General features: G+C 47.0%; 1 protein-coding gene across 1 annotated transcript; it reads right to left on the bottom strand.

Annotated features, from left to right (window-relative positions):
• Positions 1–3,097: 3,097 nt before the first annotated feature.
• On the bottom strand, positions 3,098–16,048 carry ENH_00020810 (1,3-beta-glucan synthase component domain-containing protein, putative; the record flags this gene model as incomplete). The annotated part of the gene is made up of 27 exons (XM_013579451.1): positions 3,098–3,278; positions 3,408–3,719; positions 3,863–4,014; positions 4,137–4,298; positions 4,553–4,731; positions 4,879–5,076; positions 5,217–5,451; positions 5,697–5,734; positions 6,241–8,749; positions 8,855–8,969; positions 9,386–9,606; positions 9,750–9,882; positions 10,015–10,258; positions 10,363–10,630; positions 10,718–10,876; positions 10,998–11,121; positions 11,326–11,543; positions 11,690–11,882; positions 11,983–12,014; positions 12,179–12,245; positions 12,358–12,451; positions 13,604–13,843; positions 14,130–14,214; positions 14,399–14,756; positions 14,896–15,133; positions 15,260–15,617; positions 15,827–16,048. The coding sequence occupies 27 exons, from the start codon at positions 16,046–16,048 to the stop codon at positions 3,098–3,100; spliced, it is 7,335 nt and encodes a 2,444-aa protein (XP_013434905.1).
• Between the last annotated feature and the right edge of the window lie 1,550 nt (positions 16,049–17,598).

Below are 17,598 nucleotides of genomic sequence, written 5' to 3'. Positions count from 1 at the left end.
CAGAGTCTCCAGGCAAAGAATTGTCGACAATTAATATAAACAGCTAGTGGGAAGTACTGCTGCTCAGGGCCTTACCGTCGGGCCATAGGGTTCCCCATAGTCAAGGATTTTTCTATTTTAAAATGCACTGCTTTAGAGACGTTAGGAAAGTCGCTATAAGACCCGTGCAGGACGGGCTTTACCAGACAAAATCTTTTTTCCTTTGGACCGTCAGTAGACAGCCGCTACTTACCCTAGATTTTCCATCATGTTGAGTTATCTCTTTCAAGAATATCTATTTCAATTTTTTCCCCATACTAACATTTCCACGTTTTACCAATATTCGTTACAACTTTTGCAGTACCGTGCTGTCCATTACATCAGTGCTTTCGCATGGCCAGAACTTAACGTCTCTTATCATCATCTTCCGTTACTCAAGTAAGCATAGTCAATTTGAATGACTTTTATGGAAAAGAAAGCTACATTTTGTTTCTACATAGTTTAAGTGAGTTCCCAAGTTTACGAGATCCCATACTTACACAGAAAAGTGAATTACTAACCAAGCAGCTTCTACAAAATGCCAGTATGCAGTGGATCGGATAACTATGAACCAGCGCCCCCCCTTATAAAAAATTAAAATTGTTCGAATAGTTTGCATCGCGTAGTGTAGCTAAGAAGCGGAAAACGTTTGTTGAATTCAAACTTCAGACACTGTCAACTCTGATGAGCAGATATAGTTTATGACTACTGACCGGCAACCAAAACAAGAATCATTTCAGAAACTTTATCTGAGACAAGACGTATTTTTCGTTCAGTCGCTGGTTTACCACCAACTACTTTGTTTCGAAATCGCATTGGCTGCGCTTTTTCGACGCATCTTCTCTATTGAAGATTTGCCCAAATCTCGTAATGGTCTGTCACGAGAAACTTCAGGGAAACCAAATTTTTCCTTAGGAGCAGACCATTGAAATCAAAGACATTAATTTCTCATCAAAAAACAATAGCGCTTTGGTTCGATTTGTTATTTGCCTAACGAGTTGCTCAAGGAAGATTTGATCTTCGTAGAGAAGACGAACGTGAAGCTCCACGTGATGCTTCGTAGTGAAGTTCTACAACCAATTAATCTTTATAATGTAAGATATGGAACAAACTGCGTCAAAACGTTCTTAACCCAACTCGCGAATCGCACATCACGGTGGACTCTCGTTTCCTGTTGAACCTCCTTCAAGTACGAGGGTGTGATGAGCGGGCATGGAGGTGTCAGGGTGTCACTAGAATTCATGAATCAGCGCTCCTGAATTTCTACGACCTATGCATACCTTTTAGCTGATAGCCTAGCATGTTTTAAATATCTTCTGCTCTATCTTTGCATGGATTTCACAGTATAAGTAGAGAATATAAAATAAGGACAGCATTAGTTGAGCCGAAAGAACATACTGTGTTCAGATGCGTTACATAGGCAAGATAATCACTTATTCTGCATGGCATAACACAAAATTCGGATAAGTGAATATGTACGAATGTTAATAAAGTACTGAGTAAGAATACGATAGACCGTACTCTTAGGTATGGAGAATCTGATTCATTTTGACTAGAGACATTGGCTGTACAACCGAACATAAGCTCCTGGAATAGAATAATCCACAAAATATTCCAATAACCGCACCAACGGACAATTACGTAGTATGTATCATGTATAGCAACATCTGAAGGTGTAGAAATGAAACTTAAATCATACCAAACATTAAATGATACTGTCCTGAATGAGCCATAAAAGTACCTAATTACTGAAAATTTTCGGTACCTGTTGGAAATGCAGCCATCGTGGTAATTACTGAGAAGTATGCTCTGGTATATGTTTCTAGACCAAATGTCATCATATGATGCGCCCGTGCTAATGATCCTAATATATAAACAAAACCCATAGTGAGAGTCATAGAAAAGCCCTGCTAGGCCCAATTTACCTGCTGTAGTCGATAATACTCGGAAAGCAAAGCCAGAAGCAAGTAAAATAATATTGTGAACTTCGGGATGTCCGACGAACCGGAATAGTTGTTGATATAATACTAAGTCACAATTAGACACGGCATCGCAGAGTTGAGCATTTAAATGTAAGTCTAGTACCAGGATTGATAATCTGTTTGTAAGAATTCGAATTCTCCCAAGGAGAATAATAGCTGTGAATACAATAGCCAAGTAAATAGGCAGCCTGGCTTCGTACTATTAGTAAAACCTAAGATAGCAATTGCAGTGGATTAAGTAACTAAGCCAAGTACAGTTGAGTAAACTGAGGTTGGGGACAATGGCATAGCTGATGCAATTCAAGGAGGATAAAGTGTCTAACGAACGCTAACGAACTCTAACGAACACCTGAGCCAAATTTTAAAATTAGTGAAGTACTTAGAAAAACCCATAAAGTCGGAATTAATAATAATGGAGTATAATTTAGCAAAAAAAGCAACCTCAGAAGCTCGTAGATAAATTGGTAAGAAATATATACCATATCCAAACACCTGGCATCCAGGCATAACTGCAAACGAAATTGTAATAATATCATGTAGTGGAAGGTTCTGGAAATTCTGATTCTCATATGGAACGAACGTGTAAACAAGAAAAGCCTAGCTCAAGCTTAATTAAGACTGACGGTAGTGTATATACACTAGAGAAAAACAAGCCGTACATGAAAAATACCTATTTCATTATTTGCAAGGACCAAGAGACCCACCATCCGCGTATTGTCTGCCATTGTCGCTAGCTGTGCTCTTGACTTTCTCGGATAGCGTAGACCGAAGAATATGTCGGCAGCGATCTACTCTGCTTCGCCCCATGTTTTGCCAATCCAGCATAATGGCGAAATCCCGTAAAAGTCTGCACCAAATACCTTGACTAGGAAGTTGTCACCTCTAGTGGTCAAGCATATGGATCTTAGAATTGCCTAACTGTTGCTCCAAACTATTAGTGAGAAAGTGGCTTTATATGTTAGCGACGCTACCAGGCACGCCTCACTCAGGAACGTCTATTACATGATTGTCTAACAAAGTAAAAATTCATACCAGGAGAGCACTGAAAGGAGCACCAACAATTTTAGTCATATGGGAAATTTTGCCTGCCAGGGCTGTCAGCTGTGGCCCCGGCCACTTTTCTCAACTTGTTCGCGCTGCACAAGGCCGCTTTTAACTATGGAGACAAAAGTCGGGTTGAAAAGGATGCGCGTTTGAAGATGATGCACGCTTGTGGTAATGGCAGAGAGAACCAGCAAAGGCGCAAAAATGCAGAAGCCCGCAAAGCGGTGGTACATTCTGAAGATAAAAGGACAGCAGCACCTCACATAGATACATGTGTGCCCAGGAAACTCCACACGCACTCTGCTAGCTTCTGCTTTCTCAAAGAAAAATAGCACCTTTATTTGCTGTTCTAGGACTACGCACCGAATCACGTCCGAGAGCATGTCGCTGCGGACTGCCCACCGGTCCAAAAGTGCAAAGGCGATTTCAAGAGCACCGTACACGAAGAGACCGAGAGCAAAGAATGAAACAACGAGAGACCCTAGCGAGATCTTGCCCGTTATGACAAGCCACAGCACCAAAATTGATGCTCCCGCTACAAGAAGGAGAGAGAGCCACGCCTTTATAGAGGGGCTGACCGTCTGTAGCTCTCGTAGAAGTGCCTTTATGGAAGCGAACAGTCCAGACGCTGCCACCAGATAAACTGCACAGTCTACGTCAGCCGACTGTATGGATCTGAAAGCAATGCAAATGTACCACTGATTATCTACTTTTAGGCGCGTCGATTATGTGCCTAGGCCAATTGGTACTGTTGACAGTATCACCAAGCACAAAAGGGACAATTTTTACGGAAGGTGAAAGGGTTGGGTAATCCATACGTGGCGACGCAAGATATAATTCCTGCAGCAAGAAGTGGAAATCGTAGAAGTCGGAGGACAATGATGAGTTTATGGTGCCATACGATGTTACATCTCTGCTCCATCTCCTCTCGCCACCATGATACCCATGATTCTTTTGGCATGGACAGTTCCTGGAACAAAAGATAACCACTTGATTGCCACTCCATGCTTTGAAAGACAACAGGTACAATTTACTTCAGTGCATCGAATGACACTTTAAGAACTGCCAAAATGTGACATTGAAAACTCTTACATGGGATGACAGCCATGCATTCCAGCTCGTGAAGTCTTGTCGCAGCCGAGGATAGTAGAATCCCAATGGGTTAAAGATGAACGGCACAGAATTTATCGAAGCTGCCATTAAGAAAATCGGCCACGTGTCCAGAAAGAAGACGCCTGCATCGAGACCTGCGTACTGCAGAAGCGCGCAGCCACAAATCAAGGAAAAAGACAAGTAGTGCGTAAGAATTGCCTATATGACCGAGTTAGGAATATTTAGGAGGGCAACGACCATGCAGCTAACGACCCGCAGTGTGGTGCTACGGTGAGAAGCTGCAAAGATCGCTTGGCCTCTACGGAACACAGTGCTGTGCAGGCATATATGTCGAGCAATTTTCTCAATTAAAGCCCCATTTGTTTGTCTAAACATTAGCTACGCAGTTTGCCTACCGTAGCATATATGATGAGAAGAACGAACATTTCCAAGCCAACAGAAAAGTGTGTGAAGTAAAAAAACATCCAGATGTCTTTCAAGGTTGCACGTTCTATGACGAATCCTCGGCCAGTTTCCTGGTACTTCGCTCCACCGTATATTAATACGTGATCTATGACGGAAGCTTTCGTACAAGCTGCGAAAAAACGTAGCTTACAAAGGCACCTACCACTTAGGTCTGCCTTCTGAAAGGACAGTTTGAGGGGGCAGATTTGAGGTAAGGCGAAATTTATGCTTCCGTCTCGTGTGTAGTCATTAATTAGCCAAACTCCTGAAGGCGCACTCATGAAGTTGTAGTAAGTAACGGAAAACTTGCTCATAAGATCTAGTAACTTCCGCAATGCTGAGCCAAAACCCTTCTCAAGGAAAAGCCATGGGACAAGAGGTAGCACAAGAAGCATCCCAAGCTGAAACTGGATGTATGTGGAAGGCGTCAATACGTATTCTAGGGCACTTTCGACGGGCCCGCTGTAGTTGTATTCTGCATTACAGCACATACGGCAGCCAGCAAGGTAGCATCGCTGCAGTGACACTCTTTTGAGTGGAATGCCTATCAAGCAATGAACCGTTGAAACCCTTCAGCAAGGTTGTTCTTTTTCGTAGTAGCTGCCAAGCGCTTACTTGCAAAAGCTAAGAAGCATTTCGTATACAGGCAGACGTACGCTGCCAGAACGAGGATGACCGAATTTAAGAAGAATCCAGGGCCAGTGAACCACAACGACAGCACTCGGAAGAAGTCCATGTTAGAAACGAGGCGGTATAAATCTCGGCTAAGAACTTGTTCGCCATTGCCGCCAGCAACTTTCTTCTCAAACATGACAACTTGTTGCAGACCGACGTCTCGTCCTTTGCCGCACTGCAGCAGAGGAAACGCAGACCGTGAGCAGAAAAACCAATGCTCTGGCAAGTAAAAAAGGACTCTCTCAAGAATCGCCCACTGCAGAAGTCTTTCCCAACAACGGACGCCAAGTACAGTAGCCATATTTGTGTGGAACGATGAAGGCACGGCACGAGAGTGCTCACGCTGCCTGCTTTCATATGCCAAAGATGCCTGCTCTCAAATGGAGCAAATGTTTGATGGTTATAATACTGCAGTCTCACCTGTATATAGTCTGCGTGGTGCACGCAATAGCCCCTGGCTGTACAGTTGAAACCAGCGAAAATATCCTCTGATAAGTTAATTCCATTGGATGCTTTTGAACAAGATCCACATGTCTGTACGAAGAAGCGGTCGAAGATATCAGGATGGCCATAATGCATCCGCACCTGAAAATAACGAGCACAGTGCCCCTTCAAGTCATAAGTAGACTAGAGGTTGACGCCTTGACGGTTTGGGGAGATACAGGGCGTCCTTCATGCTCTTAGATATGTTTTCTGTGCTTTAAGCTAGAATCCACTAAAAAAGGCGGCAGCGGTTGTGCGCACTCTAAGGGGAGTAAAATAAAGGCGCTGGTTAGTTGTTGTGAATAGATTCTCCTGTAAGGCCATGTAGCTGGCCAAACTTGATACGTTTTCTGTAAAAATGTGTTCTCTGAACCCTGTACACAAATGCAGCCCCAAGATCATTCGTCCTTGGTAATTCATTTGCAGCGGCGGTTCAAGTTGACATATCTCTGCTAAGAGCTGCGATTTTCTGGCGCCCTACCGAGAATCCGCATTCGTGCATTTAAAGCAAACTCCTGAAGCAAATTGCGAAGCTTAATCGCCTCTTCCAGATATGACTCCATATTCATGTCCATCTGCTGCATAGTGTCCATCCGGGAAAAGGCAATGGCATGGTTTTGATTCTCGGGCTTTCCGGGACCAATGATCGGGGTGCGACCCCAGGGCATCCCAGACTCATCCACAATCAGCGGGAGACGAATCTTGTAGATTGCCTCTAATCTTAGGGGGCCCCGGCGGGATGGCCAAATCATTCCACCACGATGTGAGTCACGTTGCTTTCTGGCTATCCTTTGTGCCTCAGCTTCCACGTGAGCTTGGTGCCGTGACAGCTTATCTTCGAAAAATGCTACGCGTTCCTTCATCGTCAGAATTCCCCTCTCCCTGAGAGCTCCAAGGCTGTTGCTCCTGTGTGCAGCTGTGCTTGAATAGTTTACACGCGTCTCAAAGCCTCGCTCCGATGTTCCTAAGTTCTCTGGTCGTTGTTGAATCCTCCCCTCATGCAAATCCAGACTGGTAGCTGCACTGCTCGACGCTACAGTGCGTGGAGAAGCTTGAAATTCCGCTCGATGACATGGATCTTGCCGATGCCTAAACTGTCTGGGCTGAGGGTGAATCAGCTCGACACAATTTGCATTGCTGGCATCTATCCTACTTCCTACCAGAGTATCGCCCCCCACGCGCGAAGCAGTGGCGTCCCACCCGCATTCCCAAGAGTGCAAATCTAGAGTTTGCAACTCTTTGCGTGCCTGTGTGCCATTTTGCCCAGGATGTAAAGTGATTATGGAGTACCTCCTCACACGTGACATTTGCTGTCTAATCAGTGGTTTCCTAGGGTCGCTTGAATCGTACTCATCTGGGATAAACTGCAGTGTGGATTGCCGAGAAGAACCGTCCACAGCAGAGCAGAATCCACGCAAAATGGATGCAGGCGGATGCCTCTCAGCGTCTGCACCTGAAATAACTGGGTTCAAGAGGTCCAGCGCCAAAGCACGGGCAAATTGCGATTCCAGCAGCGTTGGCGCTTGACAGGGTCTGACGGTAGATGAACACTTTTTTGTCCATGTACCCCGAAATTTCCTTCGGGATGAGCTTGAACGTGCATGACGCGAATTTCTCAAAGTTACAGAAGTGCTCTTGTTTTCGTAATCTTCCCATTCTCCCGAAGCGCTTGAGAAGTTCCAGTTTGTTTGTCCGTGTCCAATGAATGTATGCGGGCTTGCGTTGTGGACTGGAGCTGGATGCAACTGAGGTTCTCCCTGAAGCCCCTGCGAATGCAAATGTTGTGATAAGCCTGCATCATCCGCATTTTCCTGCAGTGTATCAAGGCGATTGCTATTTCGTAAGGGAGTCGTGACGGCTTGAGCTGCCTCCAACGCATCTTCGGCAAGGCCATGTGGCATGCCTCGATGCAGCATGGGAAGTGAACTCCACTGTGGTCCGTCCGTCATCTCATGTCGCGGCAAACTCAGCTTATTCTTAGGATCTGACTCTCCATTTGCCAGTGGAGACGATGCCGTGTACTGAAACGTAGTCTTGGTCCGCGCAGCAAATAGTGAACGGTCACACTGTTTTTTCTTATGTAACCAGTGAATGGCGCGAGCAATTTTAGACTCGAAATCACCGGCTCCACCATTATTTCCGACGCCCGTTCTTCTGCCGTGTACGTGAAGTGACTGCCGCGAATTTGCCTGAGCGTCAGATTCCGCTGGAGATGCTGCTTGGCCAAAGGTTACATTCTTGTCACAATCTTTGTCCTTCGAGCCACAGAATGGTGGCGAATCCATCTCATTCAGTGTGAAACCCTGCTTCAGCAGTTGGCGTGTGCCCTCTACAATGGACGAATGATGCTGCGTTGATTTCGTCTGCAGTTGCTTCGTATTGTCTTGAAGAGGGGAACCATTATGACCAATGCCTTTGGATGCCGCTGTGCCTCTTCCCGCCGCGTGCGCTGTGAAAGGAGTTGCAGGCGTCTTGCCACTAGGGCTTGAAACGACCTCACCAGATCGGCCTCCCTCACTGCTGTTTCCTCCGCTTCTGATTTTTATCGTGACAGTTGAGTCCGGTCCCATGTTGGCGCCCGGCGTACAGACAGGTATACGTGGTGCAGGCACAAGGAGCTTGGGGACTTGTGCAGGTACCACTTCCCCGTCTGCAAGTTTAACGAATCTTCCAGCGGCCCTCAACTCTGTGGGCGATGCCGCGGCCGGAGTGGTGATTTGTTCACCAATCGGATCAATATCGGCGGTAAGTCGGTAGAGAACACTGAGCTTGTGTCCTGTTGGCCTGCCATCCGGAGTGCGTTCATGCTCAAGCGTCGCAATGCGAAGGGTGGGGTAGCGCACCAGAAGTTTGTACAAAGCTACCTTTCTAAGCAGTTGAGCCCGCAGAGAGAGGGATGGCTCACAGCCATTTGTTGGCATCTGAGCGTTGAGGTCAGTCCCGAACTCTTGGGCAGCAACCACATACTGGTACTTCAGTTGAGCCAGTTCCTGGAGGCAAAGAAAGAGAGGCAATTTTTAGCATCTCTATCAAGATATTGGCAGGCACCCCCAATGCTTGGCGAGGGCTTTGTGAAGTTGAGAGGCTATTCTCACCCGTGTCGACTGCTTCGTTTCGTACGGAGGTGCAAAATTAACAACTTCTCTCCACAAAGCCCCTTCTGGGCTCCTAATGATGTCAAGCTGAGCTTCGTCTAGCCGATTGGTGTCTCTGCACAAGTGAAGTTCATGTGGAGGTGTTTCTTCCAAATATGCCTGTAGTTGCAAAGGGGGATATTCGCACAGAATCAAAGGCCTCGCAGAACGCTAGCTTTACTAAGCGACGCCCACAGCCATGGCGAAGCCATGCAACTCGATAGCTCAAGATCGCTGAACAATTAAGTGACATTGACGCTTTTTTATTCCGTGGCAAAAAACGTGCCTGCATCCGGATAGCCTGTTCATAGTACATGATGCCGTAAACTGTGCGCATCAGCACCTGTCCCCTGTACGATGCCCATTCTTGAAGCATCTCACAAAATCTATCATACCTGCATGAGAACTGAGAAACACATCATCAAGACTCCTTCGTTGTGGTCAAACAAAGTCAAGTATAGCGGTCACCTCATTCAGAGGCAAGTTGCTTACCGATGTAGTAAACCGCACTGTTGCATTTGGGCGCGGATGTCCTGTAAGGCTAGGTTCCGGCGCTCAGGAGAATCCGTGACACGGTCTTCTATTTCTTGTCTTATTGTAAACATATCTCTGTCACGATCAACCCTCTCGATAAAGTTATCGAACTCTACTGGGTGTAAGCTACGCAGCAAATCCATTTTGCAGACACCCTCATCGGTGCGCTTCTCCAAATCCTGCACATTATTCGGCAGGAGAGATACGCGGATGCATCCTAAGTCACGTGCCAACGTATCTGCAAACCAGGTGCCCACAACTTGTCCCTCAGAGCAAAAATGGAAAATTTCGTAGGTCGGAAGTCAGTGGCTCTTCGAGGCACCATTTTGCTTGCCTGTAGATCAAGACGAGTGTCTTCTCTGTAGTACGGTGTCAAAGTCATCATTGACACCATGTTGCGCACCAATGGAGTCTCTGGGATTCTCATGAGAAGCGAGTTGACAAACGTCCCAAACCTGGCGCACCGTTCTTGCACAGTCCACAATAGGGTACTCCAATATGCACCACGTCGCTCAAAGCAAAGGGTCGGAATAAGCCGATCTTTACTGGGGGAAAGTCATTCTTTGGTTCGATGCAAATTAGATCACCTTCGTTGGGTCTCCGCACATCTGAAGGATGGATCTTCTGCCTTAAGAATGCGTGCTGCCCTTCGAAAAAACAGCCGCAGAGCGTGCTCTACAGATGCTATCCTGCTTGCGTCGGCTGGCTCTCTGCTATAGAAGTATCCATCTTGTATGCCGTTGTCCCCCAATACCAAACTTGCGTTGGCTTCCCCTAGTTGTGCGTACAGCGCCCGCATTTCCGCCAACTCTTCAGGAAGAAGTGGAAGATCTGGCCAGTGGCAGTTCGCAGTAAGCCAATCACCGTGAACTTCTCACGCATCTTTCATCTATTTTCCGGCGTGCTTAGCTGCGCAGATGGCGTGGAAGGCTCACCTTCTGTATTCACTGCATCTTTTTCTCCTTCATTAGAGAGCAGCAATGACGAGGTATGCTGCAGAAGTATTTCGAGTTGTTCAATCATAACTGCAACTTCCGCACGCTGTATCGGGGATGGCAAGATTGACGGGATATCCTTGACCCAGGAGTCGGATCCAAAGCAGACACTAACGGCTTTCACGTAGTCTTGGACAACCAGGGGAATGTTTGATTCCCCCAGTTCCTCTGGTTCAGTGCTTGGAAGCATGATCATTGCAAGTAATGCCTGAGGTGCATTTGTGATGAAAGCCACACCACTGCAGCAGGCAATAAACTTGTTCACTGTTTCATTCCGAGACTGCGAAATACCTACCTTTTTCAGCTGTGCATTTGCCTTTGCCAGTTTGTCAGCATCACTTGGCGCCCAGAAGCTGGCTCTTTGTATAAGAACAAAGACGCCGTGCAACGCGTTGGACAAGGCCTTAAGCCCTTGGAGGTTGAGCCACAGAAGCCTTGAATGGTCTTTGCTTACCTGCACCCACGAACAACACACTACATTCCACTGCCCCTTCACGGTTACGCGAATGAATGCTGCCAATATGGTTGCCTTCGATTGTAGCGGTCCTTGAGGTAGCGCAAAATGGCATGCTGACCCATGACCATAGTTCTTCCATTGCCCACACCAGCTGAGGCCCATCTCTGAAGTATCTTGCAAGGTATAGGACAAAAGCTTCAGCGATTTCGCCGCACGCCTGCAGGTGCATTGACGTCTCAAACCTGGAAAAGCGACAGCGAATGCCCGTAAGATCGTTACGCCCGTAAGATCGTTCTTCTGTTGAACGCTGAAATTTGCGTGGGGCACTCTCCATGCGGCCACTCTGTGGCTGCTAGAATAGAGCACTAAAGCTACATTGAATCACGTACACGATGCATAATTTTCAAAGCAATCGAGGAATGCCAAAAGTAGCCAAAATAACCCACCTAGGGTCCTTGTTGTTAGGATCACTTGAAAGGTACTCGCGGTAAAAGGTCTTTGCAAGACTTTGCTTGCTGCACAGCCGAAGCATGTCGCCGCTGGCTTGATAATGGAAATCTTCGCAGCTCTTCAAAAATTTTGCAAGCTCATTGCAATATACATAAACCGGGTGGCGAACAGCAGATTGGCTCCAGTCCGCGACTGCGTCTCCACGGCCTAAATACTGAGCGGCGCAAGGCAGAGTCATCATATGTTCTCATAGTTATTGCCCACCCTACTAGGAAGAATGCTTACACTATTTCAGTTGCTTGACTAGCTAAAGGGAGCTTTCCTGCTTCCCACAAACGTACAAGTGTTTAAAGGACCTACCAAATCTGAGAGACTATTCGTCTCCAGCGAGATTCGCGGCAGCTCGTTAAACTCAAGCTTTTCTTGTTCAGCGAAGTTTATTATATCTTCGTCGCGCCAGCTTTGTATGATCTCATTCCATAAAAATCCGAATCTCTTCATAGCCGCCTCATCATGATTTTCTCTTGTGCTTCTTTCTCGTGGTTCTTCTGCTCTGCAGGACAGAGCAAAGGGAAGCTTGTGTTCCTCCTCTGTTTAGCAAAACAGGAAGGCTGAGGACGAACCTAAACTCCACACTGCGAAACTCAGCTTACTGAGTCATGATCTTGGCTGCTAACATAGGCACCTGCAAACAAACACACTTTTGAGAGACCAGCTCAGGTGAAGAAATTGACGTACTGGCAAAGGAGAGGCTCAAGTCACTAAACGCGACTTCCAAATGCACGAGTCAGTTACTCTTAGGCCTGCACCACTGTAAGGATTTGCTTGGCAAGCTTTTAACACGCTTACCATTTTAGTGTAGGGATCGCTGTTATTTGTATATTGCGCAGAAGGTCGCTGGAAGTCGTTTTCTGCCCTGGAAAGAGCGAACAAAGGGGGCTGCGAAGAATTTGGCGCTCTGTCTGAACATCCTGTCTGTAGTCTGGAAAATGTCTTACGGCGGCAGTAGTGCCCCACATTGCTCGCACGGCGTAACTGCAAAGCAGTGGGCGACTGCGTCACCGCAGATGGCATGCCTGAGATATTTCACCGGAAACGGAGATTGCAAGCCAAAACCCCATACTGTAACAAAAAGCAGTACGCCCCCACAAACGGCCAGTTGCTCCCGTAGCACAGGCTTGATCCATACGCTGGGGCTGTTCGATGAATCTTACTTCTCAATAGACGTTTCTGTAGCAGTTCTTCATCGCCAGGCAAACGGAAGATTTCTGTGCGGGGTAGCAACGGGAGGAGGTGTTGCTGAATTTTTCTATTATTCGTAATATAACCAACGCGCCTAATGTAGCCGTCAATACTCCCATATAAGGCCCCGAAAAGCAAGAAAAAGATCTAGAAAAATAACGCAAAAAAGGGAAAACTAACATTCTGGATTGCAAGGGCTTACAGCATCTACATGCCCCAGCTTATGGGCCTCCGCTCACTAGCTTAATGGCTACAGGTCACAAACCAATTAAAATCCATGTGAACAGCTTAGGTGTTTACCTGCATGTCAAAGAGCCATATGAGAAATGCTGGGAACCAAATGAACCCTTGTATAACGGCGGGTAGGTATCCAGGCCAGAAGACAGAAGAACTGATGTAAACTGGACGGCACGAGACGTAGTCAACATGATTTGAAGCTGCTACAGTCGACGGCAATATGATGTATAGCCAATAAAGAGCCTTGATAGACATGGCGAAAAGCCAAAAGAAGGAGTATCTTATCTGTGAAGGCGCACCGGAGGACACCGAGCGCGTCCATTTCCACGAAGAGCTCACTACAGCGTGCAGTGCGAGAGGTCGGCCTTCAGCTGCTCAGGCATCTTATTCTGTTCTTCGCAAACCACTGTTGCTAGTCCACTGTATGCAACCACTTGCTTACAACGTGGGTTAAATTTTCTGCGAGAAGCGGAACACTACCCGTATACGTTGATGGCTTGCTCAGTGGTGCCAGCCACTTGTTGCTCCAAAGTAAAGCAAAAAAGGGCATCCTATCCCGAATACGCATATAAAGAAAATAATGAGCTCCGTGGCATACAAAGAAGGTCCAGTACAACGCGCTCAGAAGACCTGTAAAGCGGTACAAAAATGGCCGCCAAAATCGGAACAGCTCTTTTCAACGACTGCCAGTGGGATACTCTCAAAAGCTTTCTTCTGATGGTCTGACTTCCTACTTGTGATTTTTCTCAGGAAGCAAGCACCCACTGAAAAATGTTTGAAGAATTCGAAACGTACCATTCCAGTGCAGGAAAGCTGAATCAAGTCCATCCAAGGACACTGTCACCAATGCTGCTACAGCAAAAGCTAGTCGTACTAGATGAAGTGGGATCCGTCTCCATGTAAGTTTCCAATATTGTCGTTCGACCAGCTTCCGATAGTTAACGAGCAACAGATCAAGGACAGGAAGCATTCCGTAAGAGAGAATTGCAGTCAACGTCAAGATGGACCACTGTTTGCTCACAGAGTAGGAAGACTCTGAAAACGTAGAAACCGCAAATCAAAGTTCTGCAGGTTTCCAACAACCTGATATTTTTCAGGTGATCGGGACCGAAAGCTTGACAAAGTCACAGCACAGCTGTGAGCTTGGGTCGAAACGTGCAGGGAAGTCGTGAACCAGCATCGCATTGCTTTCTTAGCAACTAGCATGTTGCGTGCGACTTGTGGTGACGCTGTTGTATGCCAACTGCACTGCAAATCCGAGGCTTTTTCCTCAGAGAAAGCACTCCCACGGTACCCAAAAGCGGCAGTAACTCTGGCGAACCTTCGTCAACGACAGCGTAGAGCAGTAGGATGCCAGCAAAAGTGGTCACGTGCCATGCAAACACGCGCCAAAAATTGCGTAGAACCTGAACATAGAACGGCACGCGCTGACGCGCGTACACAAAGCAAAAGTTCAAGATGCATATCACGATTGTCTCTGCCGTGGAGCTGGCCCCTTTTGTCTGAAAAATTAGTCTTGTTTAATCGGGCTACGCTTTCCAGCCTGGTTACATGTGAATTCATGCTTAAAATGCAGGTAGTGCAGCTTACTTGAGCATAGGTCCTATGTTCTACGAAAGTCTTGACTCCAGATCCAGGTTTTGATGAACAGGAGAGCTCCGCTATAACAGCATTCAGGTTCTCTCGAGAAACTGAGAGTCCCATACAGCGCGCTTTTTCGTCTTTTGGGCGGGCATCGGACCTCAAGAAGCTATCTGAAAAAGATCTGGTGTCTTCTTGCGGATGGGCGAATTGGGCTTTGCTTTTCAAGCCTTGCTCAGGGGTGCCAGTATCTTTGGCATGCTGCTGCAGAAGATCAAGGCACCGACGGCTCCAAAAAAGCTCATTGAAGTCATCATAAATCAACCGAGCATTGTGATCGGGAGTGTGCAGAGACGTAGCCATGTACCTGAAGGCGCATGCACAAGACACGATGGAAGCAGGCACTTCGCTTGCCAGTCTTTTTAGGGATGGGTTGTGCCACTTCTATGAAACACAAGTCGGTCCACATTTACGATTGCCATTGGCAGTCAAACATAGGCTCCTACCATTGCTCGTCTCGAATTCTTTGGATGGCATCTCGAATTAGGTCAATGAAATCTTCCTCAGGCCTGAAATCTTTGTCCCAAGCCGCGCATAACCAATGAAAGAGCCAGCACAGAAGCTCAGGTGTATGCCGAAGATTTGCCGCCTCTGCCCAAAGCAGTTTAAAAGTTGCTACCTCAAACATCATCTGCTGGAGCTCCTGGCGAGTCCGAGGGGAGCAAATGCTTTCTGAATCCTCCTCTGAAGGAAAAAGGGAAGCGTTTCATTGCAGAATTCACGCCTAGTACACCAGGACTTGACTCGTTAAAGTGGAAACGGCAACCTGGTATTTAAAAACGCTCATGTGGGCGGCCACCGTGAACGCACCCGCACAATCAGCCTTCACTTTTTTCAAATTGGCGTCTTCTGAACAGTAGCTGTCTTCAAGCCAAGGTGGGCACCTCCACGGAAAGGGCGCTGTGCCGACGTAGTCGCACCATTTATAGTAATTCGCGAACAAGCGAGAGTGATACTCATCTAGTGAAGCAAATAGCACTTCTGGCCCCAAGAATGGGATGCCGGGAGGCGCTTCCATCAGGGCCAAATTAAGAATGCTCACGCACACATCCTCCAGCTGATTGTAGTTAGTATCTGTTTGAAAGCGATATTGTCGTTTCACAACGTACCAAATCGTTTGCTCTATTGTATAGGGGGACTGGTGCTGCGCTGTACGTGGAACCGTTTTCTGCACAGAGACAAACTACAACGTCGGAACCTGCCTGAGGCCTTCAGCTTGCTGGCGTACTCCACTTAGACTAAGGATCCAGACGCCTGTTAAAGAAGACTTACAGTATAATGGGATAAAGTTTCCCGGTAATCATGAGGAGGCACTCCAAATCTCCTTGAGTAAAGTCGCGAATCCGAGCGACACAAAAAGACCAGAATTTCAAGCACATATCGAGATAAACTGCTGCCGCTGTTGGCAGAGTTGGATATCCCGTCGCTTGCCTGTGATGCCTCACTACCACTTCTTCCCAGAGGGTAGTAATCGAGCATACGGCTTTGAAGCAAATTTCGGCCGTCAATATACAAAATATTCGACTTTACCAGTCGGTCGCGGACCTCGTTTCCCCCCGTCCAGACTCCACCTTCTCTTGTCTGCTTCAAGTGATCCATTGTTGCATTTCGTTCTAAACAATGGTGAGCAGTTATTGACGTTCTTTGCGTTGTACATGGCTGGCATACCGTTCAAACCACAGCTTGCAACGGCTGTCCCATAGAGCCTTCTGCATATCTAGGGAGCTAGTCAAATCCGCAAATGTTTTGAGAGGGAAGTCACGAAAAGTGACAAGTTATCTTCGAGGGCGGTATTTCACAGAAAGCCATTGACAAGTCGCTCCTCTCTGGCGGAGACGACGGTCTCCAGCTGAGCGGCGTCTCGCCTGTCTCTTCACGCCTGTTGCCAGCACCCCACACTGACGAAATACGTGTCCCTTTGCAATTTTACTTTTTTGTGAATGCCTTTGCATTATATGAAACGGATATGATCGCTGGTTGGAGGAGTTGCATACGTATTTTCACTACTGCAAAACGTATCGATCAGCGCTGCCAATCAGTGACCAGGCCTTCGAAAAAGTCACGTATTTTACGGCCTTTGTTACTCAGTCTGAATGCTAGAAAGATTTATGAGCCAGATAATTTGGGGTTTGGGGAATCTGGCAAGCACATCGTAAGGCTGGGCATCGTCGAAGAAAAAACTGGTTGTGACCCTCGCGAGTAGGAAGGTCACGCCAACAGGGACAAATGAAGAATCTCAAGGATTGTCTCAACGGCCGGCAGCCTCAAGTGCCATTGAGTTAGTATATCGAAATCTTGATGTTTCAAGTGGATATGCTATGAAGGGCGCAGAAATACCATACTGTTCGCCACATTCAATATATTGCTGCTGCCAAATGGGCACGGCCAATCTCCAGCCTCGGTTAACTTACTTGTATTTGGTTTGGCTTTATCGTGTTTTTCTGGTCTCATGATTTCCCTGATTCGAGATCGCGCGTGATTTGCTTCATTAAGGAATGCCTTTAAATACTGTGTGCCTGGAAGGTATATGGCCCTGAAAATGCTCCGGAGATGCAAACAATACTGAAGAGGGGCATTGGTCCGCCGCTTCCTCTTAGTAGGAATTGGATGTGACTGCTTGATGTGAAAATCACGTGTAACATGTAAAACTCGTCTTGATGTTTGCCTCTTTGGTGTCAATCTTCACACGCAATTGTACCCTATTGACACTTGGCGCAATATTGACACTTGGCGCAAGAGTACCTCAGCGCCCAAAGACTAGATTCCTCGATGAGCCCGAACTTATATCAGACAGTCCACTGCGGAAGGAACCAGTCGAAGCATTCAGCGGAGGATCTGTTCGTCACGTGCCTTAAGCGGATGCGATTCCTTGCCCTCAAGTAACACGACTGCTGCCCTGCCGAAATATGTTTTTCATCCCCAGCAAATCTCTCTTCGGCACTTCCGGCTTCGCAGCTGTAGAGTGTCAGCACTATTTCGGTTCCGCCAGAAGCACCCTAGGCGAACAGGCTTTGGTCGTGCGCTGGCCATCCGCCTTGAAGCGGCTTCACACAGGTCGTAAAAGTGGAACCGTGTGAACAGGAAGTCAGGATAAAACTGTCAGCAGTCCAGACTATCTGCTTAGTGAAAACTAAGGTGAAACTAGGCAA

Source organism: Eimeria necatrix, genomic scaffold (genome assembly GCF_000499385.1).
Source record: "Eimeria necatrix Houghton genomic scaffold, Enh_scaff170, whole genome shotgun sequence".
NCBI lineage: Eukaryota > Apicomplexa > Conoidasida > Eucoccidiorida > Eimeriidae > Eimeria > Eimeria necatrix.
Note: the sequence above shows the minus strand (reverse complement) of the source record. Positions and strands in the feature narration are given on the sequence as shown.